Source organism: Kluyveromyces marxianus, chromosome 1, assembly GCF_001417885.1.
Source record: "Kluyveromyces marxianus DMKU3-1042 DNA, complete genome, chromosome 1".
NCBI classification, from domain to species: Eukaryota; Fungi; Ascomycota; class Saccharomycetes; order Saccharomycetales; family Saccharomycetaceae; genus Kluyveromyces; species Kluyveromyces marxianus.
In genome coordinates, this window is record NC_036025.1 from 155,156 (window position 1) to 174,139 (window position 18,984).

Here is an 18,984-nt window from a genome sequence, read left to right on the forward strand (position 1 = left end):
GGAAGGAGTAGTGGTAGTAGTAGTAGTAACAAGAAGAAGAAGAAGAAGAAGAAGAAGAAGAAGCGAATTATAAATTAATCCATTAATTTTTGCACTTTGTAAAGTATATATAGATTAGACACCCAAAATCGATTTAATAGTGGTATCAGACTGGCCCTTCACGTCGGACACACATCGTGTGTCGTTCTTATTGGGACGGGAGTTCCTCGAGCGCTTGTAGCGCTGCCTTGAGCTCTTTCTTGGCTGTTGCTATGTCATCGTAATTCAACGCGCTGATGGCGTACTTCGCGCTTTTCTGCGCCTTGTGCACTATTTCTTCCCTCGACATTATTTCCTTCAGCGTTGAGATTTTGGAGGGCGCTGGAGGAGTAGCCTTTACTCTAGGCAAGGGTTCAGGAGTAGGTTCCGGTGCAGGTTCAGGAGTCTCTTTGGGAGTCGCTTTGGAAGCCACTTTGGGTGATGGTTCAGGAGTCGGTTCGGGTGTCGGTTCTAGGGGTACACTTGGCTCCTTCTGGAAAGTGGTCTCCTCAGGATCCTCGGGCTGTTCAAGCTCTTCGGGCTCCTCGGGCTCCTCCTGGAACGTCGGAGCTTCCTCTTCGTCGTCAACAAAGGTTGGCATGTCGCCTTCTTCTTCCGGCTGATTTCCGTCTGTCAGATCCGGAGTCGTAGCCTTAGGCTCAGTATAACGATCCTTAATTTCTCCAGGAACCAAAGGAAATCCAGAAGGGTCCGGCATATCTTCAAGAGGTACACTTGGCGAAGACTCTTGCATACCCTCAGGCAAGACCTCTGGTGATGATCCCAACTCACCTTTCTTCAACTTCATTAAATAGTATTTAGCATATTTTATCCTCTTGTCACATTGCTTTCGCACTACCTCATCCATTGAATCCCCCCACAAATGTTTACAACACTGAAACAAATCAATACAACACCATAATCCCTTCCGGATCTCGCTGTCAACCTGTTGGTTTTGTATTTGAACTAATATCCCATTGTATATAGACATCGCAAGATTCATCGCAAATGCTAAGGCCTTTTCCTTATCATGAAGCAATAACTTCGTACCTTCATCATCTGCACTGTTTCTGAACTCTTCCACTTCATCTAAGATAGATACAACAGTTTGCGTAGCTTCCTCATCTCTTTCCTTCTCATCTAGTATTATCTCCGCAGCATAAAGCTTCAAATAATATGAAATTACTGGAAGTCCAGCAAGTTCCCTTGCAAGCTTCAAAACTCTACCATACTGCACTGCATTGCCCATCGTGAAACAACCTCTTGGTGACCTCCCTGCTATGCTTCAATGCCTATTGTTCACATTTCCCCTATGTGAAAACTATATTTTATCATTAAACAAAACGCCAAATATAAGAATTTTTGTAGAATTTGCAGGCTTCTTACTATTGAAACAAACTCATGAACTTTGAGTAGGTAGAGAGAAAGGCTCAAACAGCAGGTAATTGACGCCTAAGAAAGGACCGAATAACGAACTTTTTGGTAAAGTTAGGTGAGAACCATGAGTAGGCCAATTTTCAAGGCTTACAAAGGCGAAAAGATCAGTTTTGAGCAACGACTTCAAGATGGATACGTGTGTCTCGATCCGTTTATCCCACTTCTAAGCAATCTATCAAGTTTGAAATATCACGGAGATGATCCTCTGTTTGAAAATTTGGATGATATGATCACCTCGCAGTTTAATATACTTATAGATACGGATAGGTCAGGTACGCGGTGGATTACGTTGCAAAAAGCGCACGAATTGTGGGATTTATTACGTATGCAAGACGACTTAAATACTGGTGGTAGCTCGATTAAACGCGATGAAGATACAAATGGGCACGCTCAAGATGATGAAGGGCGTGAGTCCACGGGCGGTTCGACAACCGATGCAACATCTAAGAATGGTAACGGATCTCAGAAGAACGAAAACGCCAATTCCAGTGCTCCTCTTTCACAACAACAAGAACAGCAGCAACAACAGCAGGAGAAAAATCAGGAACCTCCTCAAAAGCAGCAGCAACAGCAGCAGCAAGTATCGGGGTCTTCTGGAAATAACGCTGGAAATGACAATGTTTCAAGTACCCAAGGTACTTCGCGTGATTCTAGTACACCAAGTGTTCCGATTGATGCAAATGTGAAGGGTGATCAAACTGATCAAATTGCTTCGGGCACTGATGAAAAAGCCTACAACAGTCCTACCACTGGTAAACACGACTTAGGGGAACACATAGACTCGCCAACTAAAAGACATCAAACTCAGTCTGTATCGGTGATTCCAGTATTCAAGCATGATCTTCCAACAGTATCAACACTTCAAAAGACACTGCCCTCTATAACCAATTACACAGCAGAAGAACGTGTGAAGCTAGAAACACTGTTACAGCGGATACTATTCCCTGAAACGTCGCCTGAAGACGCAGTAACTTCCTCTAATGGCTACCCAGTTATCGATCTGGGTCAACAGCTGCAAGAACTTGATGCTCAGTTTCCAAATGTGAAACTTAATCTCAACATCCCAATTGACGAACATGGAAATACCGCGTTGCACTGGCTATGCTCCATAGCTAATCTGGATCTTCTTAAGCAACATATAATGTATGGAAGCGACAGAAGAATAGGAGATAAATCAGGCGAATCCGTTCTAGTAAAATCCGTAAAATCCGTTAACAACTACGACTCCGGAACTTTCGAGGCGCTGTTGGACTATCTGTATCCATGTATTGTCTTGGTTGATGAAATGGATAGAACTGTACTCCATCATATAGTTATCACATCAGGTATGCCTGGGTGCAACGCTGCAGCTAAGTATTACTTGGACATTCTTATGGGATGGGTTGTAAAAAAACAATCTAGAAGCAAAGAAAGTGAATGTGCGCTCTTGGAAGACATAAATCTACAATGGGTTATCACTCGGCTACTGAATGCTAGGGACTCCAACGGTGATACTTGTTTGAATATTGCAGCAAGACTAGGAAATGTCGCGATCGTTGAAGCATTGTTAGATTATGGTGCAGACCCTAGCATTGCGAATAATTCAGGGTTATGCCCATTGGATTTTGGTGCTGGTACTCAACCACGGTTCCAAGCTAATTCTAAGGCTCAGATGAGTACACCTACTAAGATTAATGAAGCTGTGCCAGACCCAATGGCAGAATCAGCTACATTGATTACAAACATAAAATCCCTACTCTCGAAAATCTCGGATGACTACGAAGATGAAGTTAAACAACATAATAGTAGAATGTCTGAACTCTTGGAAACACTCAACAACAAAAGGGAAGTTCTGGCAAAGGCTAGAGACAGACTAGCAAAGGCGAAGCAAGTCCAAGACGAATACAATTTACTGTCAGATAGACTCAATAACGTTGAAAACACTATCGCTGAAGAAGACCAAAACTTTCAACTAGCTTCCAGGGAACTAGGATTATCACTGGATGATGTCCAAGCCGAGGGCCTTAACTCTTCTGATATTATATTTGATGCTGATGAACCCTTCAGAATCTCTTACGTTAACACTAAATTTGAAGAAAAAATTAAAAATGATTACAATAATGATTTTGAGCTCTTTTTGAAGCACTGTGACCTCTCTAAATTTGCTCGAGAGATTTATGAAAGTATTCCAGATACAACTGAGATTCCACATCCAAGAGTTTTGAAAGCAAGAATAAAAGCTTACACGCGCAATGAATCTCACTTGGAATCTACGCTTCAAACCATCAAAAACAAGCAAAGGAATCTGGAGTCAAAATTCAGAAAGGTTCTCTCATTATGTCTTAAGATAGATGAGGAAAAGGTGGACTCTATGCTTGATGGTCTTTTGCAGGCTATTTCTAATGAAGATCCTGAAGACATTGACACAGAGGAAGTGAACAACTTTTTGGAGAGTGCTGCAGAATAAAAATAAGGACTGAGAGGGTGGTAAATCACAAGCACTTAATGTATTTTTATTTCGAACCAAGCAATCCCTTAAATTCACTGTTGTAATTTTATTATTTTTTCTTACCATTTACTAGAAGGTTCATTTACACGTGTTTATATGATTGTATATATATGAACTTTATTACGAACTCTTTTATATGGAAAATATTGACATTATTTGGCAGGTTTCTTCCAAAAGTATTGTTTGTGTACTCTTCTACACGATCTAAGGCCAGATCTACCACCTTTGAGTGATGCAACCAACTGCCTTCTGTCATTATCTGGGTCATTTTCCATATCATAGTAATATTCTTCATCCAATGGTTTTCCAGCAGCGTCTTTACCGGTACGATAAATCACACCAATGCATTGTTCATCATTAAGTATTGCTCGTAGTTGGGTACGGCTCAAGTTTGATATCGTTGAATTGACATCTTGTAGTTGGAACAATGGAACCTGTTGAATATTAGAGAAAGCTAAATGATTAGCCAAAACGTGTTGTAACTCCCTGTAATCAATTCCCTTTGCAGTCAACCCTGCTAGGATATCTTCACTGCTTAACTCTTCATGAGTGTTTTGCTTTCTACTCTTCTTTTTCAACTTCTTCTTTGGAGAAGGTGTATTTAGTTTACGACGACGATTTTCATCGGAAATCTCTCCAGATTTACGGTTTATTGGTGTAGAATTGCTCTCTAGCAACTTAATTGTTTCAACCTTCTTTGGGGCGGTTGGTGTTTTTAAGGTAAACGAGCTATAAGGTGTCATAGTTGGTTTCTCCTCAGTTTTCTCCTCAGTTTTCTCCTCAGTTTTCTCCACATTAGAGGGGTTTGAGAGTGTGCTGTTTCTTATGGCTATAGGAGATACCGATGGAACTTTGCATTTAGGTGTAGGAGGAGACCGTTCGATTTCCTTTAGCGGGATAATTGTTTTCTTAGAATCCCCCGAGTGGAACACAAACTTATTTTCATTATCATTCAAGTCACCCAAATGTACCTCGGTTCTTTCTGCCTCGTCTTCAGTTTCTGTCGCGTTTGCTGCATCCTCTTCGTCAGTTGTAACATCCTGTAACCTTAAACGTCCTTCGCACCGTCTAAAATCAATAATGGTATCCTTCATATATGGCATGATCACACTTTCGCCCTTCAATAGCACGAAAGATGTCAAATATGTAGATTTCAGTAATTCCTTTTCCTCAGAGGTAACTGCTACACCATTACCAACCTTATCATTTGTAACAAGTTCGTAAACGTTAGACGATTTTAATCTCTTTATGAGCACATGAGATAATTTCCGAGGGAATGAAACTACAAGGCCATTAGTCCCATTACATTCAAGTTTAATTTCATTCGATTCGCTAATATAAGAGATGAACGCGTGTTGTCTAGAAATATTTTTTGCACGAGGGAGGTGAATGTCACAAACTGACTTCTTCCTTCCAATACACAGTCTGGAACTATCCCTTGGGTCCAATGTAATGTCAATAAGGTTCACTTTTTTAAGCTCAGTTTCCAGTTGTCTCTCGATTTCATAGTCGGAGGAAGCTATTTCATCCACAAGCCCCCTTACAGGAGAAGAAGACCTGCCTGTAGTTGATGAAGGATGAGGAGTTGGATAATCCTTTCTTGGCTCTTTCTTAGTCTCATCTTTGTTCTTGAACAGCCTCAAAGTTGGAGAGGAGTGTACCCCATCAGCATCCTTTTCTGGTTGATAAAACGGATTTTGAAGATCGTATTGATGGGAGCTAGCTATAGGCGAGGATGGTGGAAACTGGGAATCCATAATATTGTTGATTATTGGTAACTTGATATTATTGCAGAGTCTAACTAAAATGAACTAGACAGGCTCTTGCTGTATTCAGACACGGTTGGTTACTTTTAAAAGTGCTAGAATATGGACTTAACTCTGAGCCCCAAAGTTAACAGAAGGATTGACATGGGAGTAAAATGGATATATCCTTGTTAATGGGCCTTTATTTTTCACTTCACTCTTAATCCTTCTGTTAAACAAAACTGACGCGTAATATTTCGTGTCGTTTACAGTCCGTACACCAAACACCATTACCTAGGAGAAAAGAAAAACGAAACGAACGCGATTAGATTTCGTGTTTCACGTTTGAAACTTGCGGGACTGTTTTGTGTCACATCATTTTTCTTTAACACCTGGACATTTTTAATTTTGTGAAAAATTAAAAATATGAATTTCTGGAAAAAAAGAGTCCTCTGTTTTTTCCTCTTAAATGATATTTCCTAATATGGTGTATTTGTGGACATTTTTTCTGATAGCTTTCTTTTCCCAGCTCAGAATGTTTTGGGCTTTCGCAAGAATTGGTTTATCCAAACTTTTCAAGACTGTATGTTCAAATGTATATATCAGAGTTGTGCTCATAATATAGGTGTTAGTTGATATATTGTATTGTCGATTATCTTAATTGAAAGGAGACAGATCAAGACATAATCAAACATGGGTAGTATGTGATAGAGCAGTTGAATACGGATACCAGGGAGCAATATGACGAAGAATTAAAAAAATCGAAGCGAGTGAACAGTAAAACAAAGTTGATGAAGAAGGATGCAAAATTATATCTAAAGCTCGTCCAAGGAAATACCATTGGATATATTACGTTAACACAAACATTGTGAAGCGTGGAACTGTGGAATAGCGATTAATGAATGTGCGAAAGATGTTGTAATAAATAATTTATGAGAGCAAGACAGCATGAGGATGAAATTGAACTCATATATGGATACTGCATTTATGAAACGTTAAACATAGTGCAGTAGTGCGGTTATGATGAAATTTTAAACTTGTACTTTAGAACAGCCTTCGAAGTTTCGCATTTTGCTCCCAGAAGAGTTACTCCTAAGTTCTTTTTTACTCGAAACAAGGAAATTTTACTAACGAATAATATATTCTTAATGAATATCTATTTTAACTAGAGGGTACTCCATCTTTCGGTAAGCGTCACAACAAGTCTCACACCCTCTGTAAGAGATGTGGCCGTAGTAGTTACCACGTCCAAAAGAGCACCTGCTCTTCTTGTGGTTACCCAGCTGCTAAGATGAGATCTTACAACTGGGCTACTAAGGCTAAGAGAAGAAGAACCACTGGTACCGGTAGAATGAGATACTTGAAGCACGTTTCTAGAAGATTCAAGAACGGTTTCCAATCCGGTACTGAAGCTAAGCCACAATCCGCTTAAACTTTGAGATTATCATCATGTTGTTAAATTAACAAACACATTTTATCTTCTCATTATTTTGTGTAGGCATTGTACTTCTAAATACACACCATCAATATAATCTTTTCAGAGTTTATTCTTTATGAAATTTTGTATCAATGTCGATATAGTGTTTCAATAAATATAAATGTCAATACTAGTAACGGAAGCCTCTGTTATCAATGAATGAAGTATTATTTGTATGTAATGATACATATATGCATACCCTATCATACCTCCCCTACCATAGCAACGTATAACGAATCCGCTTCGTCAAGCGTAGTTATGCTTTCGAGAATGTGTTTTGCAGTTTCCTTGAATGCCCACGAGTTATTTATGGTGAATTTGGATAATGCTGAATCTCTCTTCAAATCTAGTTCTTCAGATATCATGAACCCCGGTAAATTATCTTCGTCATATGCATCGTCTAGTAATTGTTTCTGTTCTTCTAACTCCAAATTTTTTAAAGGATTGATAAGAGACACCCACTCTGGAGCGATATCGTCCATTGAAGCTGGTGAACCGTAGACAATTCTCCACAAAGATATGGTTAATTCGTCCAATCTCAAAGATTTCTTGCATTCATCTGTTATTGAGAACCAACAAAAATTTATTAGCTTTAATAGGATGGTAAGCAACTGTTGCCGCTTTACATCGTTAATATGATCTCTATTCAAGAAAACAGTGAGCAACAGAGAATGCTGGTAACTGAAAAGAGAGAAGCTTTTTTGTAGAAAATCAACAGAGAAAAGTATGCCTTGATATCTTTTAGCCAGCTCATGCATTATTACTGCAATATTAACCTGAATCTGTATGGTCCAATATTCTTGGTTTTCCAATGCACTCGGAGACAATGCTTCGAAATCATTCTCTATAATCATAGGTAAGTAACGGACTTCATTATCGTTAACTATTTTATCGAGCATCCAATGATTGTCATTGCTAGTAGAGCACCTATTTAGACCAGCAAAGTTTAAGTTGGAAGAATTGCAAGAAATAGGTTTTTCCCATGTGTGAAGAAGTTTAGAGGATAAAGATGACCATCTATTCTCCCACTTTTTATTATGAGATTTCATCTCTATGACACCTAATAATATTTCTGTCACGTTCACAATTAGTGGCAAAATTGGTTTATAGGAGATGGATAGACAGAGGCTGCAGCATTTAGTTAAATTTTCCGATATTATGTCATCCTCAAGAAGTAACAATTGTTCCTCCTCCGAACAATTTAATAAGATTGTGATACATGTTTCTAACACATCGAATGCATACATCATGCAAAGTTGATCCAACATAGCATATTGAAATACGTCCGGTGAAACATCGGATTCAAGAGGGTTGTCATGCAATGGTTGTTTTAAGAATTTTGGGTCCGAAATAATGAAATCGGTAATAAACTGGAATATTTCTTTCAAAGAATTAATGCTTGTTGCGCTGTGTCTGAAACTTATGACATTGTGCATGAGGGCGATGAGGAATGGTATTGCATATTTTGTTTCTTCCTCAACACATATTGCCTTTATGGCGATAGCCAGGATTTCTAGTGTCTTATCGACTAATTGGTCTAACGAATATACTGATTTCCATTTAAAAATTAACGATCGGATAGACGGTCCTAGGGGTGAGCGGCTTTTGATAGTTTCGATTTCTGTGCTTAGGGACAGATCAGCCTTGTACGTGCATATGTGATCAAGACACTGAAACACTGTATGCTGTGCCCCAGGTAATCTGAAATCCATCAAGGAATCGAAGAACAAAGATCCATCGTCTTTCATTTTGAAATTCTGGCCTAACGAGACATATTCTTTAGATGGCTCGATTTTCCTCCGTTTGCTCTCATTTGGAAATTGTATTGATGTATCAGTTTCGCTACTACCACTGGATTTGCTACTGTTTCTGGGTGTAAACAAATGCTTTTGTTCAACAATCATAAACTTCTTTTCATCTTCAAGCCTTTGTAGTTCAATCTTAAGCTTTCGAACTTCTTCCTCGTGTGAGCTTTTGAGATCATGTTGTATTTTCCGTTGGTTTTCATCATGCTCACGCATCATCTTCTCCAGCATCCCTATCTTCTGACGAAGAACCCCTACTTCGCCTTTAGCCTTCAGAATCTCATCGACATCTTTTGAATCTTGGCTGGTGTTCTTATTTTGAACAACCAAGGCCACCTGGCTCATGGGAGGTCTATTTCCCAATTCTAGGATATCATCATCGTCGTCATCATCCCAGAGATCAGCCATGCTGCAGATTACCCTTCTATCCCTATCCTTTAGCAAACATTTGTCGTATATAAACGTTTTTTAATGTTTGGTGAAGAAAGTTATAAGATGATTAAGATTCAATATACATAAAATAAATACATATATAACCGCGTTAAGTTAAAAAACCGCGTTTCAAGAAAGAAACTAATAAAATACGATCATATTATATAGTGGAACTGTAGATCCAATTCGCTGTAACGTATGGACCGACCGCAAGCTCTTTACTTCTCAATTCTCTTCTTTAAAATTATTACGAACCTTCGTAATATAGAACAATATTGTTTTATGACTGAAGAACTACTTTAAGTTCAAAATCACAAAAAATAATATGTTAAGATAGAAAGATATATTAATTTAGACTCTATATATTTAATCACTTTAAAAATACCAACGCAGATCAAAAACGGTTTACTATTGAATTTCATGGCACAATATTCTATCTTAAAGCCTTCTCACCAAAGAATATCCCGCTTACTGGCTTACGATATCCAATGGCCACTTATTTAAGTCACGTGACTGAATATATCTATGTTTTTTCATAGTTTTTTTTTCCAGTATTTTTTTTTCTTTTGTAGTTTCAATGCTCATCGAATGGAATAATACCATTAAGTCAAATGTGAACAATCAATAAGCAATAAACTAGTAGAGTTTAGACATACGCTAAAAGGAAGTACAGGGAGAGCAATCTGTGTTTATTTTAAAGGCTGAGACCCAGTTAACTTTCAAGTTTAGTAGAAACAAAATGGTTGAAGACTCCAAGGTTAGAGATGCGCTAAAAAACGGCGAAAAGAAAGTTTTACCTGCTTCTTTGGTTCCACAGGCCCCTCCTGTGTTGACTTCTAAGGACAAAACCACAAAGAGACTTATTGTGGTACTTTCTCAAGCGTCTTTGGAAACTTATAAAATATCATCCAGTGGTCCAGGCGGAGATAAATATGTCTTACTAAACTGTGACGACCATCAAGGGTTATTGAAGAAGATGGGCAGAGATATAAGTGAAGCGAGACCGGACATCACTCATCAGTGTCTCCTAACGCTACTCGATTCGCCTGTAAATAAGGCAGGAAAACTCCAAGTTTACATTCAAACCAGTCGAGGTGTCCTTATTGAGTTGAACCCAACTGTACGAATTCCAAGAACTTTCAAGCGTTTCTCTGGATTGATGGTCCAACTATTGCATAAACTATCCATCAGATCGGTCAACTCAGAAGAAAAACTTTTGAAGGTTATCAAGAACCCAATTTCTGATCATTTGCCAACCAAATGTAGAAAAGTCACTTTGTCTTTCGATGCTCCAGTTATCAGAGTGCAGGACTATGTTGAGAAATTAGATGAGGACGAAAGTATATGTGTTTTTGTTGGTGCCATGGCTAGAGGTAAGGATAACTTTGCTGACGAATTTGTCGATGAAAAGATTGGTTTGTCAAACTACCCATTGTCAGCCTCTGTTGCGTGCTCCAAGTTTTGTCATGGTTGCGAAGATGTTTGGAACATCATGTAGAATATGTATATTTTATCTCTCTGCTCTCTGCACAAGACACATATATTACCATTAATTAATTCAAAATATAGACTAGTTTAATTCCTCTGCTGAGAAGAAAAACAACAAGGAAGGAACCTAATTATAAGATATCAGCCCAACCTTTGAGTTGTATAGGTGCCATTTTTCTATAGTCCAGTCGTAAATCTAATGTGTATAAATTGTCCGCCTTGATACGTTTTTTTTTATTTTTTATTTTCATAGTAAGAAGGAACGTACAGAAAAAAAAGTGTCAGGTTTGTCTTAAGTGTCAGATTTGTTTCATATATATATATATATAAGTTCAGGAAAGCGAGTTGGACTTACGTATAAAAGGTGAACGGATGGCTGAAATATGATGAAGAATCATGTAGTTTTGAGATCCCTAGAAATCATTAATGAATATCGTAAAACTTTGGAAAAAAAATCATAAAACAATGCTATATAAGTATGAATCATATCTATCTCCATCTTAATGAACGTCTATCACAGATATGGTGTAACCAGTACACCGTGATAATTTTGATTATGATGATCAAAATTATTTTATTTACACGGATGTTGTCTAATGGATTTGATAATATCAAGGACTACACTCTCAGTAACTGTGAAAGCATCGATTACTATTATTCAAAATTCGTAGATTCAACTCCACATTACATGGGGAAAATGGGGAATTATCTCATCGAGAAAAGTATGCAAGAAACAGTTTCGTTATCGTTAAAATTAATATCGCTACTTGTTACCGTATCCGAAAATGTCATTGACTTTATGATCGATTTATGGCTTGGCACCTGGGTATGCCTGGGAGTGAGTGCTATTGATGCGTCAGTGGACGTTGCAACAAATACTACAGAGTCTATTCTGAATTTGGTCAATGGAACAGTGAAATCCGTGGCCAATGATTTGGATGATGGATTGGACGGACTATCTAAAATCATCAACAAAATACTTTCAGCTGTCAACGACATTAAAAACTTTTTTACAGGCAATGATAACGAATCTGACGTTGATAAACAATTCAAACATGTCAATCTCACGGTAAACCGGCTAAGAACCCTCTCAATCCCAAATTCAATCAATGAAAAATTAGAGAAGCTTGCTGGAGAAACCCCGGACTTTGACACAGTAAAGAACAAAACAAAGAAAGCTGTTGCTATTCCTTTCAACTATGTCAGAAAAGAGATCAAAACGATCAATTCAAGCAAATTAGTCGGAAATCCACAGTACCTAACAGTGCCCCCGATTGACACAAATGGAACCAAGATATGTTCAGCGAATAAGCCTAAAATCGAGGAATTTTTCAACGCACTCAGTGATCTATTCAGTGCCTGCATGATTGCCATACTAATAATCTTCTTATGTGCTGCCGTTGGATTCGTCGTATATACCGCATGGAGCGAATGGAGACAATGGAGGAGACTAGAAATCTTCCGAGATGAATTTCACCACCAGAATATCATGCTCAGGAACCCATTTGATGACAATGCAGACGAAAAAGCTTTGGAACGGGTGGACATATTGGAAACATACCAGATGGTGTTCCACAGGTATCAATCTGGGTTCGGACGGTGGATTAGCCGGCGCATGAGCAGCAATGTACAGAGACAGAGGAGAATTCAGTGGTTAGTGACATACGCTACTACACCGACCGCGCTGACACTCCTTGCAATGGGTCTATGCGGGGTGCTGATGTGCTGCATCCAATACATAATAATAGCTATCGTTTCGAACAAACTACATGGGAAAGACAGCACCAATGCCCTGAAAGAAGTTTCCAGCTCATTGAATGGTACCATGAACCAAGGAATGACAACATGGTCCAATTCTGCGAATCTCTACATCAACGACACCGAATCACACATAAATACGCAGGCGTTCGGTTGGATTCAAAACACGACCGCAACGTTAAACGGCACCGTAACTGACCTGCTGGACGACATCGACAGCGTAATCGCCAAGGCTTTCAACGGCACCATTCTCTACAAGCCCATGGATTCCGTAATGAAATGTGTCATTGGTAACAAACTAGAAACAATATCGAAGGCCCTGGACTGGGTTCACGACACTGCTCACGTGACCTTACCCCGCGTCAATAATACCCAGATTTACGATGCAATCAACAACGAAATGGCCAACGGAACAACAACCAACGCTACAGTATCCACGCCAAACTCGAAATCGAATTCGAATTCGAACTCGATGCTAGACGACCTCCACGCGAATCTTGTCAACAGCGCCACAAAACTGCTGGCGCAGTACAAGAAATCCGTCACCATAGAGCTGATAGTGTCTTTAGTGTTTTTGGCGCTCTATGCAGTCCAAATCCCAATAGCAGCCGTGATCCTGGCCCTTCAAGCAAGAAAAAGGGCACTAGAATAGCCAAGTGACGCAAGTGACGTAATTTAATGCATCTTGGCACTCTTGGCACCCGCCTAAATTAAACAACGCTCTACTTTACGTTGCAAGAGAAAGGTCGTCCAGACCCCATTGTCCTCACATTCCATACCTAGACCCGACCGGACCAATCCTTGTATATACCATTCATGTATACAATGGCTATGTGTATATAAATAAACCAACTATAACTGATTGCTTATGCAAGCTAAAAAAAAAAACACAACAAAACAATAACCAACATAGGTAAGAACTGCAGGTGCCCAAAAAATGAAGAATTTCCAAAAAAAGAAAACGTCCCGGATTGTCCCATTCGATCCAAACAAGCGGACGGGTCCTGGCTGATCCCTAGCCCCTGGGCCCTGGCTCTTTAGCTGGCTCATAACCCGTCTTTCGCGGCCCGTACTGTCTGTCCCCTGTCCTCTTGTATCCCCTCTACTCTACTATACACTCATACATACATACATACATACATACACAAACTCACACACTAATTCCAGGTATTGATTGACACTAGCATTCCCACGGACCAACAAAATATAGGGTCAGATCCATGCCGGAGGCACACACACCTATTCCACCAAAACTCCTGCAAAAAATCCAGACACCCTGCTGTGCACCGAAGGCCGTTTCCTCCTGCTCCTGCTCCTCCTCCTCCTTTCCCTCTGGTTTCCAGCCTCCCTTGCCAGCCCCTGCAGCACACGGGCCAATTACGTTATGCTGTCCCTACCCTATACATCTATTTATATTTCGCTCGATTTGTAATTATCCACATCAACTCAGCTCAGCTCTCCCACAGTTTCTGTCCATGTTTGTCTGCGTGCGTCTGTTTATAAGCTCCGTTCATCTGTTTCCATTTAGCCCTACGTACCCTTCTAACACAGAAAAAAAGAACAACTGCCAGCAGGGTATAAAGAACGCCTTTAATGGTCCCGCGCCGTCGATTCCCCTGCGGCCCTTTCTCCGAAACATTCGCTAAACCACAACAAACAAACAATAAAAAAACGAATACCCAGTAAATACCGATTGCGTATATACTTTTTTTAGTAAAACAAAAAAAAAATAGTGACTAGGAAGCATCAACAAAGAGATGGATGCACTGCACTGCGCAGCGCAGCGCAGCCGCGGCTTAGAAACTTGAACGGAAAGAAAGTTTAGGTGGACACATACAAGATTACGAATGGAAAAAAAAAAGAAGTGTTCGGTATATGATTGCGATACGATAGGGTACGATACGATGTGATATAATATAAATATTGAGCTGAACGTTGGGAATTTGCACATCAAGAGAATGAGGATAAACTTGTACCTTTCTGGCGCAGGTGTGTGTATATACATGTGTATATGTTAGTTTAGGTGTATTCAGCCACACGTTTGTCCAGTCCAGTCCAGCATTCTTAATACCCAACTGCAGGACAGCATACCCTTTGGAAAAAAACTGTGACGCAAGAGAAACAAGACATTCCTTTAGGAGAATCTATCTAACTCAGTTAATCTGCTGCGTCCGAGTTTGTTTTAATTGTTTTTTTTTATTTTTTACTGTGTGTTTTTTTTTCGTCATTTTTAGTGGGGTGTGTGTGTTTACAATTACATCCTGGTTTTCTTGTTGATTTGATATACACAGTACGTTGTTTGTGTGTGTGTTTGTGTTTTTTTTTTTCTTTTCTCGATTTCTGTTTTCATTTCATCTTGATCTGATTTCATTTGGCTAGTAGTTTACTAGCTTTGAGTTGATTGCTTTTTATTGACGTTGACATTTGTGGAATACAGATTTTAGTATCTGTACTTTACACTTTACACCTTCACTGTTTATTGTTGACACATTCTAGTGACATATAAACAGGACAGGCCAGAATAGGATCGGATCGGATATCCACACGATACTGCGTACATCAGCGGAGTGGGCGAGAGAGAAAGAGAAAGAGAAAGACAGAGTTATAGATTGTCATTTCGATAACCATCACGATTAGCGAGAATTGTCACAATAGGCATAATTAAAGAAGAAAGAGCAACTAAGTCGACTTGCAGGACTTCCTCACAGCGATACCTAGACTCTTAATTTCTAATTATTTTTTTGTTGTTGGTCTATTATTTGTCTCGTTTTTCCGCGGAGTGCCATAGTAGTAATAATAATAATAGTAATAATAGTAATAATATTCACGATAACGATACCATACCATCATAACAATAATAATGAAGAGAATATTTTCAGATAAACTCCAGTCCTCGCCGACGCTATCCTCTGCTGCGACTTTCCTAGCGCCTCCTAGAAACCTGTTTTCGGACAGTTCGAGTACGGTTGGGAGTGACAAGGCGTCCGGCAAGACGGACTCGAGATCGAGGTCATCGTCATTTGGCCGTATATTCAGCAATTCAAGCGATAGTGGCAAGAACGGGTCGGGCCTGTCTTCCAAGCAACAGCCTTCTTTGCCCAAGGAACAGACCATGAACACACTTTCTCCGGAGTTGATACCGATCGTGACGCTACTCTCGGCACAGAGCCACAGAAGATACCACGAAGGTGTGTTTCTGATCCTCAAGGATTTGAACAGTGATGGTTCCCCAGCACAGAGAGTGTGGAAAGAAGTATACGGTGTGCTTATCGGAACACAGTTGGCCCTGTGGGATGCTAGAGAACTATCGAACAATGAAAACGATGTGTCAAAACTGATGGATGCGACGCTGAAGCCAACTTATATTAATTTTACCGATGCACAACTTAGAATGCTCGATCCTAGCGATACCACTCTCCAAGTGGAAAAATCGTCCAGGAAAAACATTGAAAACACAATAGTCGTATCAACCACGTTGAAGAACAGATTCTTCTTGCAATTCTCGGATAAGGACTCGTTTCACACTTGGGTTTCTGCCTTCAGACTCTCTGCTTTCGAGTTCACACTTTTGCAAGAGGCCTACACCGGTGCATTCTTGTCGACCAGAGGTGCCAAGTTGAGTGATATCAAAGTCATCTTGGCTGACACCAAATTCGACTACGAAGATTGGGTTAGTGTGAGATTCGGTGCAGGAATGCCTTGGAAACGTTGCTACGCTGTGATTTCTCAGCCAACGAAGAGAAGCAAAAGTGGTAAGAAGAAATATCTAGGACAGATAAACTTTTACGAAAATGATAAAAAGACTAAAAAGACTAAAGCTATGGCCACGGTCACTGATGCATACGCAGTCTATGCCATATATCCACAATCACCTGTACTAATCGATACGTCTACCATGATCAAGTTAGAAGGTGTCATTACTTTCAGCAAAAACGATACTCCAAAGGATACCGATATATTCGTTATGCCTGAGAAGCATTATGCTGTCCCAGGGTATGATACCATCATCAGATTTTTGATTCCAACAATGAACGCATTTAATTTGTATGGTAGACCCAAGAGATTGATAGCAAACAAAGATGACCCAGAATCTTTACTTTTCGCATTACCTACACTACCTCATATTCATTACTTACAAGTTGATGATGTGTTACCGCTGACAAAGCAGGCAAGCAGCAATCAATGGAAACTGCAAGATTGGAGGAGAAATTTAAAGGAATTGTTAAGTAAGAAACAATCATCGGGTTACACTGGATGCGGTTCTACTGCTGGTTTGGCAGGTGCATTACAATCACCGGCAATTGGATCTGCCGAATTGTTTGACCGCTCACCGAATTCACCAGTTTTCATGCCCGTACCCCTGCTCTCAACAACTCCAACAGAAAGCAGATTTGAACCCCAAGTCACTTCTCCACTAAGACTAAATAGCACCACCCCAAGTCCTACGGACTCTGTTCCTGTTAATGCGAATGGCAAATCGGCTCTGACTAACAACAATGCTAGTGGGGAGACTTCAAATGGCCAACAAATTCCATTAAATGATTATGCAGTACCAAGCATCAAGAATGATGCTGTTTCTCCGATGGATTCGTCTCCATTAGCCTCGCTCAATAATACTAGGTCTTTTTCTACTCCCTTGGAACAAAATCCTGTGTTTTCCAATAGCGAACCAAGGACCTTTACGGAGAACCGCAATAAGACAAGAGTAGTATCTTCAAATGAGATGGACAATCCAAACTACACAAGCTTCGCTCAACCAAAGCCTTTCACAACAACATCGTCATTGTCAAAGACACCAAATAATGCGCCTGGGGCTGATTCCCAAAAACCTGGTAATGGCCTTTCAAATGGTAACGCTAGACTGTCAGATCTGAGTCAAATTTATGACAATTACAGATCTCAAAAACCGGGAAGCTTCACTTCTCCATCCCAAAACTCGAACGAACCGGATGCTTCCTTTGATTCCCATAACTCTATTGTGGTAAAAGATGCATCGAGCGCTTATAACGAATATACAGGCTCTCCTAAGGTTAAGAAATTCGATATATCGAATGTTGGCGCAGCCAGCAGTGATGACGTATTAGAAGACTTTTATCAACTGAGTAAGCAAATTTCTGCCTTGAGCATCAATTCAGAAGCGAACAAGGTCAAGGAGGAAGCTAAGAAGGAGGAAGATTTCGACTTCTCTGGAAAAGAGACTTCCTATGCGGTGGCATCAGATAACGTCTTTGATCCAGATTATATGGAAGAAAACGATATGCTTGATATGGAGTCCAGATACACTAAAGATGACTTTAAAAACAACGCATCTACTGATAGCTTAAACCACGATAGATTTTATGAAGCCCATGACAGTGTTCAAAATTCTAGTCAGATGCCGTACAATGACATGGCTTCTCCCCCTTCAACCGCCAACTCTTACAATTCTAATGTTAACGAGAGGCCAGAAAATAACATTGAAAAGAAACAGGCAGCCATTCCAAGATCCAAGCCTGTGCCATTACATTCTCAATTGATGGGTCAATCAGGTTCAGGTTCAGGTTCAGGTGCAAATGCAAATGCAAATGCAAATGTAAATGTAAACCCTGTATATGGTGGTTCTCCAGCCGCAAGAGGTGCCCCTCAAACAAACAGAAGAGGCCCACAACCATATCCTTCTGCACAAGCCGTTCATTCGCGCCCACACAATGCAATGCCTAAAAGTACATCTCCTCAGAGAGCTCCTGTCCCATCAGAAAATGGAGCCATGGGTATGCAATACCCAAGGGGACCGAACCCACAACAACAGATGCCGGCTCCGCAAGGTTTCCAAAAGCGCGCACCATATTCTTATGGGGCTCAGAAAACACCGGGCAGTCAACAGCGTATCGCTCCACAAATGATGGGCGCACCAATGGGCGCACCAATGGGACCACAGCCTGGAATGACCCAACATAGACCTCAAGGTGCAGCAGGGAAACCAATGCCAATGCAGAACAGGTATGGTAACTCGAGGCCGGCTCCTCAACAACAGCCATTGCCACATCAACAACAATACGTATACTCTCAACCACAGGTCGAGTCTTACCAACAATATCCTCCAAATCAACCATATCCACAGAAATATCCTGTTCCAAATGATAAACCAAGGCAGGCCCTGAACCAACAGTATAACAAACCAAAACCTTCATCGAGAGGTGGATTTTCACAATTCATGCCTCCACAACAATCCAATGCTAATCCATATGCACACTAAATTCAAAGAATAATCATGTCTTGTCGTTATGCTTGTGCTATATCTCCATAATGTCATTATATCTTTTTTTTTTTTTTTGTCTTACTTGGTATAGTTAATAT

General features: G+C 40.1%; 8 protein-coding genes across 8 annotated transcripts; 5 read left to right on the forward strand and 3 right to left on the reverse strand.

Moving 5' to 3' along the window:
• Window positions 1-187: 187 nt before the first annotated feature.
• On the reverse strand, window positions 188-1,267 carry VTA1 (Vta1p; the record flags this gene model as incomplete). Its single annotated transcript, XM_022822514.1, has 1 exon — window positions 188-1,267. One exon carries the CDS (start codon window positions 1,265-1,267, stop codon window positions 188-190), a length of 1,080 nt encoding a protein of 359 aa, XP_022673619.1.
• A 252-nt stretch (window positions 1,268-1,519) lies between these two features.
• Window positions 1,520-3,901, forward strand: SWI6 (transcriptional regulator SWI6; the record flags this gene model as incomplete). The annotated part of the gene is made up of 1 exon (XM_022822526.1): window positions 1,520-3,901. One exon carries the CDS (start codon window positions 1,520-1,522, stop codon window positions 3,899-3,901), a length of 2,382 nt encoding a protein of 793 aa, XP_022673620.1.
• Window positions 3,902-4,095: 194 nt separating this feature from the next.
• PLM2 (FHA domain-containing protein) lies at window positions 4,096-5,700 on the reverse strand (the record flags this gene model as incomplete). Its single annotated transcript, XM_022822537.1, has 1 exon — window positions 4,096-5,700. The coding sequence occupies one exon, from the start codon at window positions 5,698-5,700 to the stop codon at window positions 4,096-4,098; it is 1,605 nt and encodes a 534-aa protein (XP_022673621.1).
• Window positions 5,701-6,223: 523 nt separating this feature from the next.
• RPL37A (60S ribosomal protein eL37) lies at window positions 6,224-7,120 on the forward strand (the record flags this gene model as incomplete). Its single annotated transcript, XM_022822548.1, has 2 exons — window positions 6,224-6,271; window positions 6,881-7,120. 2 exons carry the CDS (start codon window positions 6,224-6,226, stop codon window positions 7,118-7,120), a joined length of 288 nt encoding a protein of 95 aa, XP_022673622.1.
• Window positions 7,121-7,368: 248 nt separating this feature from the next.
• Window positions 7,369-9,378, reverse strand: LCD1 (Lcd1p; the record flags this gene model as incomplete). Its single annotated transcript, XM_022822559.1, has 1 exon — window positions 7,369-9,378. The coding sequence occupies one exon, from the start codon at window positions 9,376-9,378 to the stop codon at window positions 7,369-7,371; it is 2,010 nt and encodes a 669-aa protein (XP_022673623.1).
• A 763-nt stretch (window positions 9,379-10,141) lies between these two features.
• EMG1 (18S rRNA pseudouridine methyltransferase) lies at window positions 10,142-10,900 on the forward strand (the record flags this gene model as incomplete). Its single annotated transcript, XM_022822570.1, has 1 exon — window positions 10,142-10,900. One exon carries the CDS (start codon window positions 10,142-10,144, stop codon window positions 10,898-10,900), a length of 759 nt encoding a protein of 252 aa, XP_022673624.1.
• Window positions 10,901-11,368: 468 nt separating this feature from the next.
• On the forward strand, window positions 11,369-13,300 carry PRM1 (pheromone-regulated protein PRM1; the record flags this gene model as incomplete). The annotated part of the gene is made up of 1 exon (XM_022822581.1): window positions 11,369-13,300. The coding sequence occupies one exon, from the start codon at window positions 11,369-11,371 to the stop codon at window positions 13,298-13,300; it is 1,932 nt and encodes a 643-aa protein (XP_022673625.1).
• Window positions 13,301-15,508: 2,208 nt separating this feature from the next.
• On the forward strand, window positions 15,509-18,883 carry SKG3 (Skg3p; the record flags this gene model as incomplete). Its single annotated transcript, XM_022822592.1, has 1 exon — window positions 15,509-18,883. One exon carries the CDS (start codon window positions 15,509-15,511, stop codon window positions 18,881-18,883), a length of 3,375 nt encoding a protein of 1,124 aa, XP_022673626.1.
• Window positions 18,884-18,984: the final 101 nt, after the last annotated feature.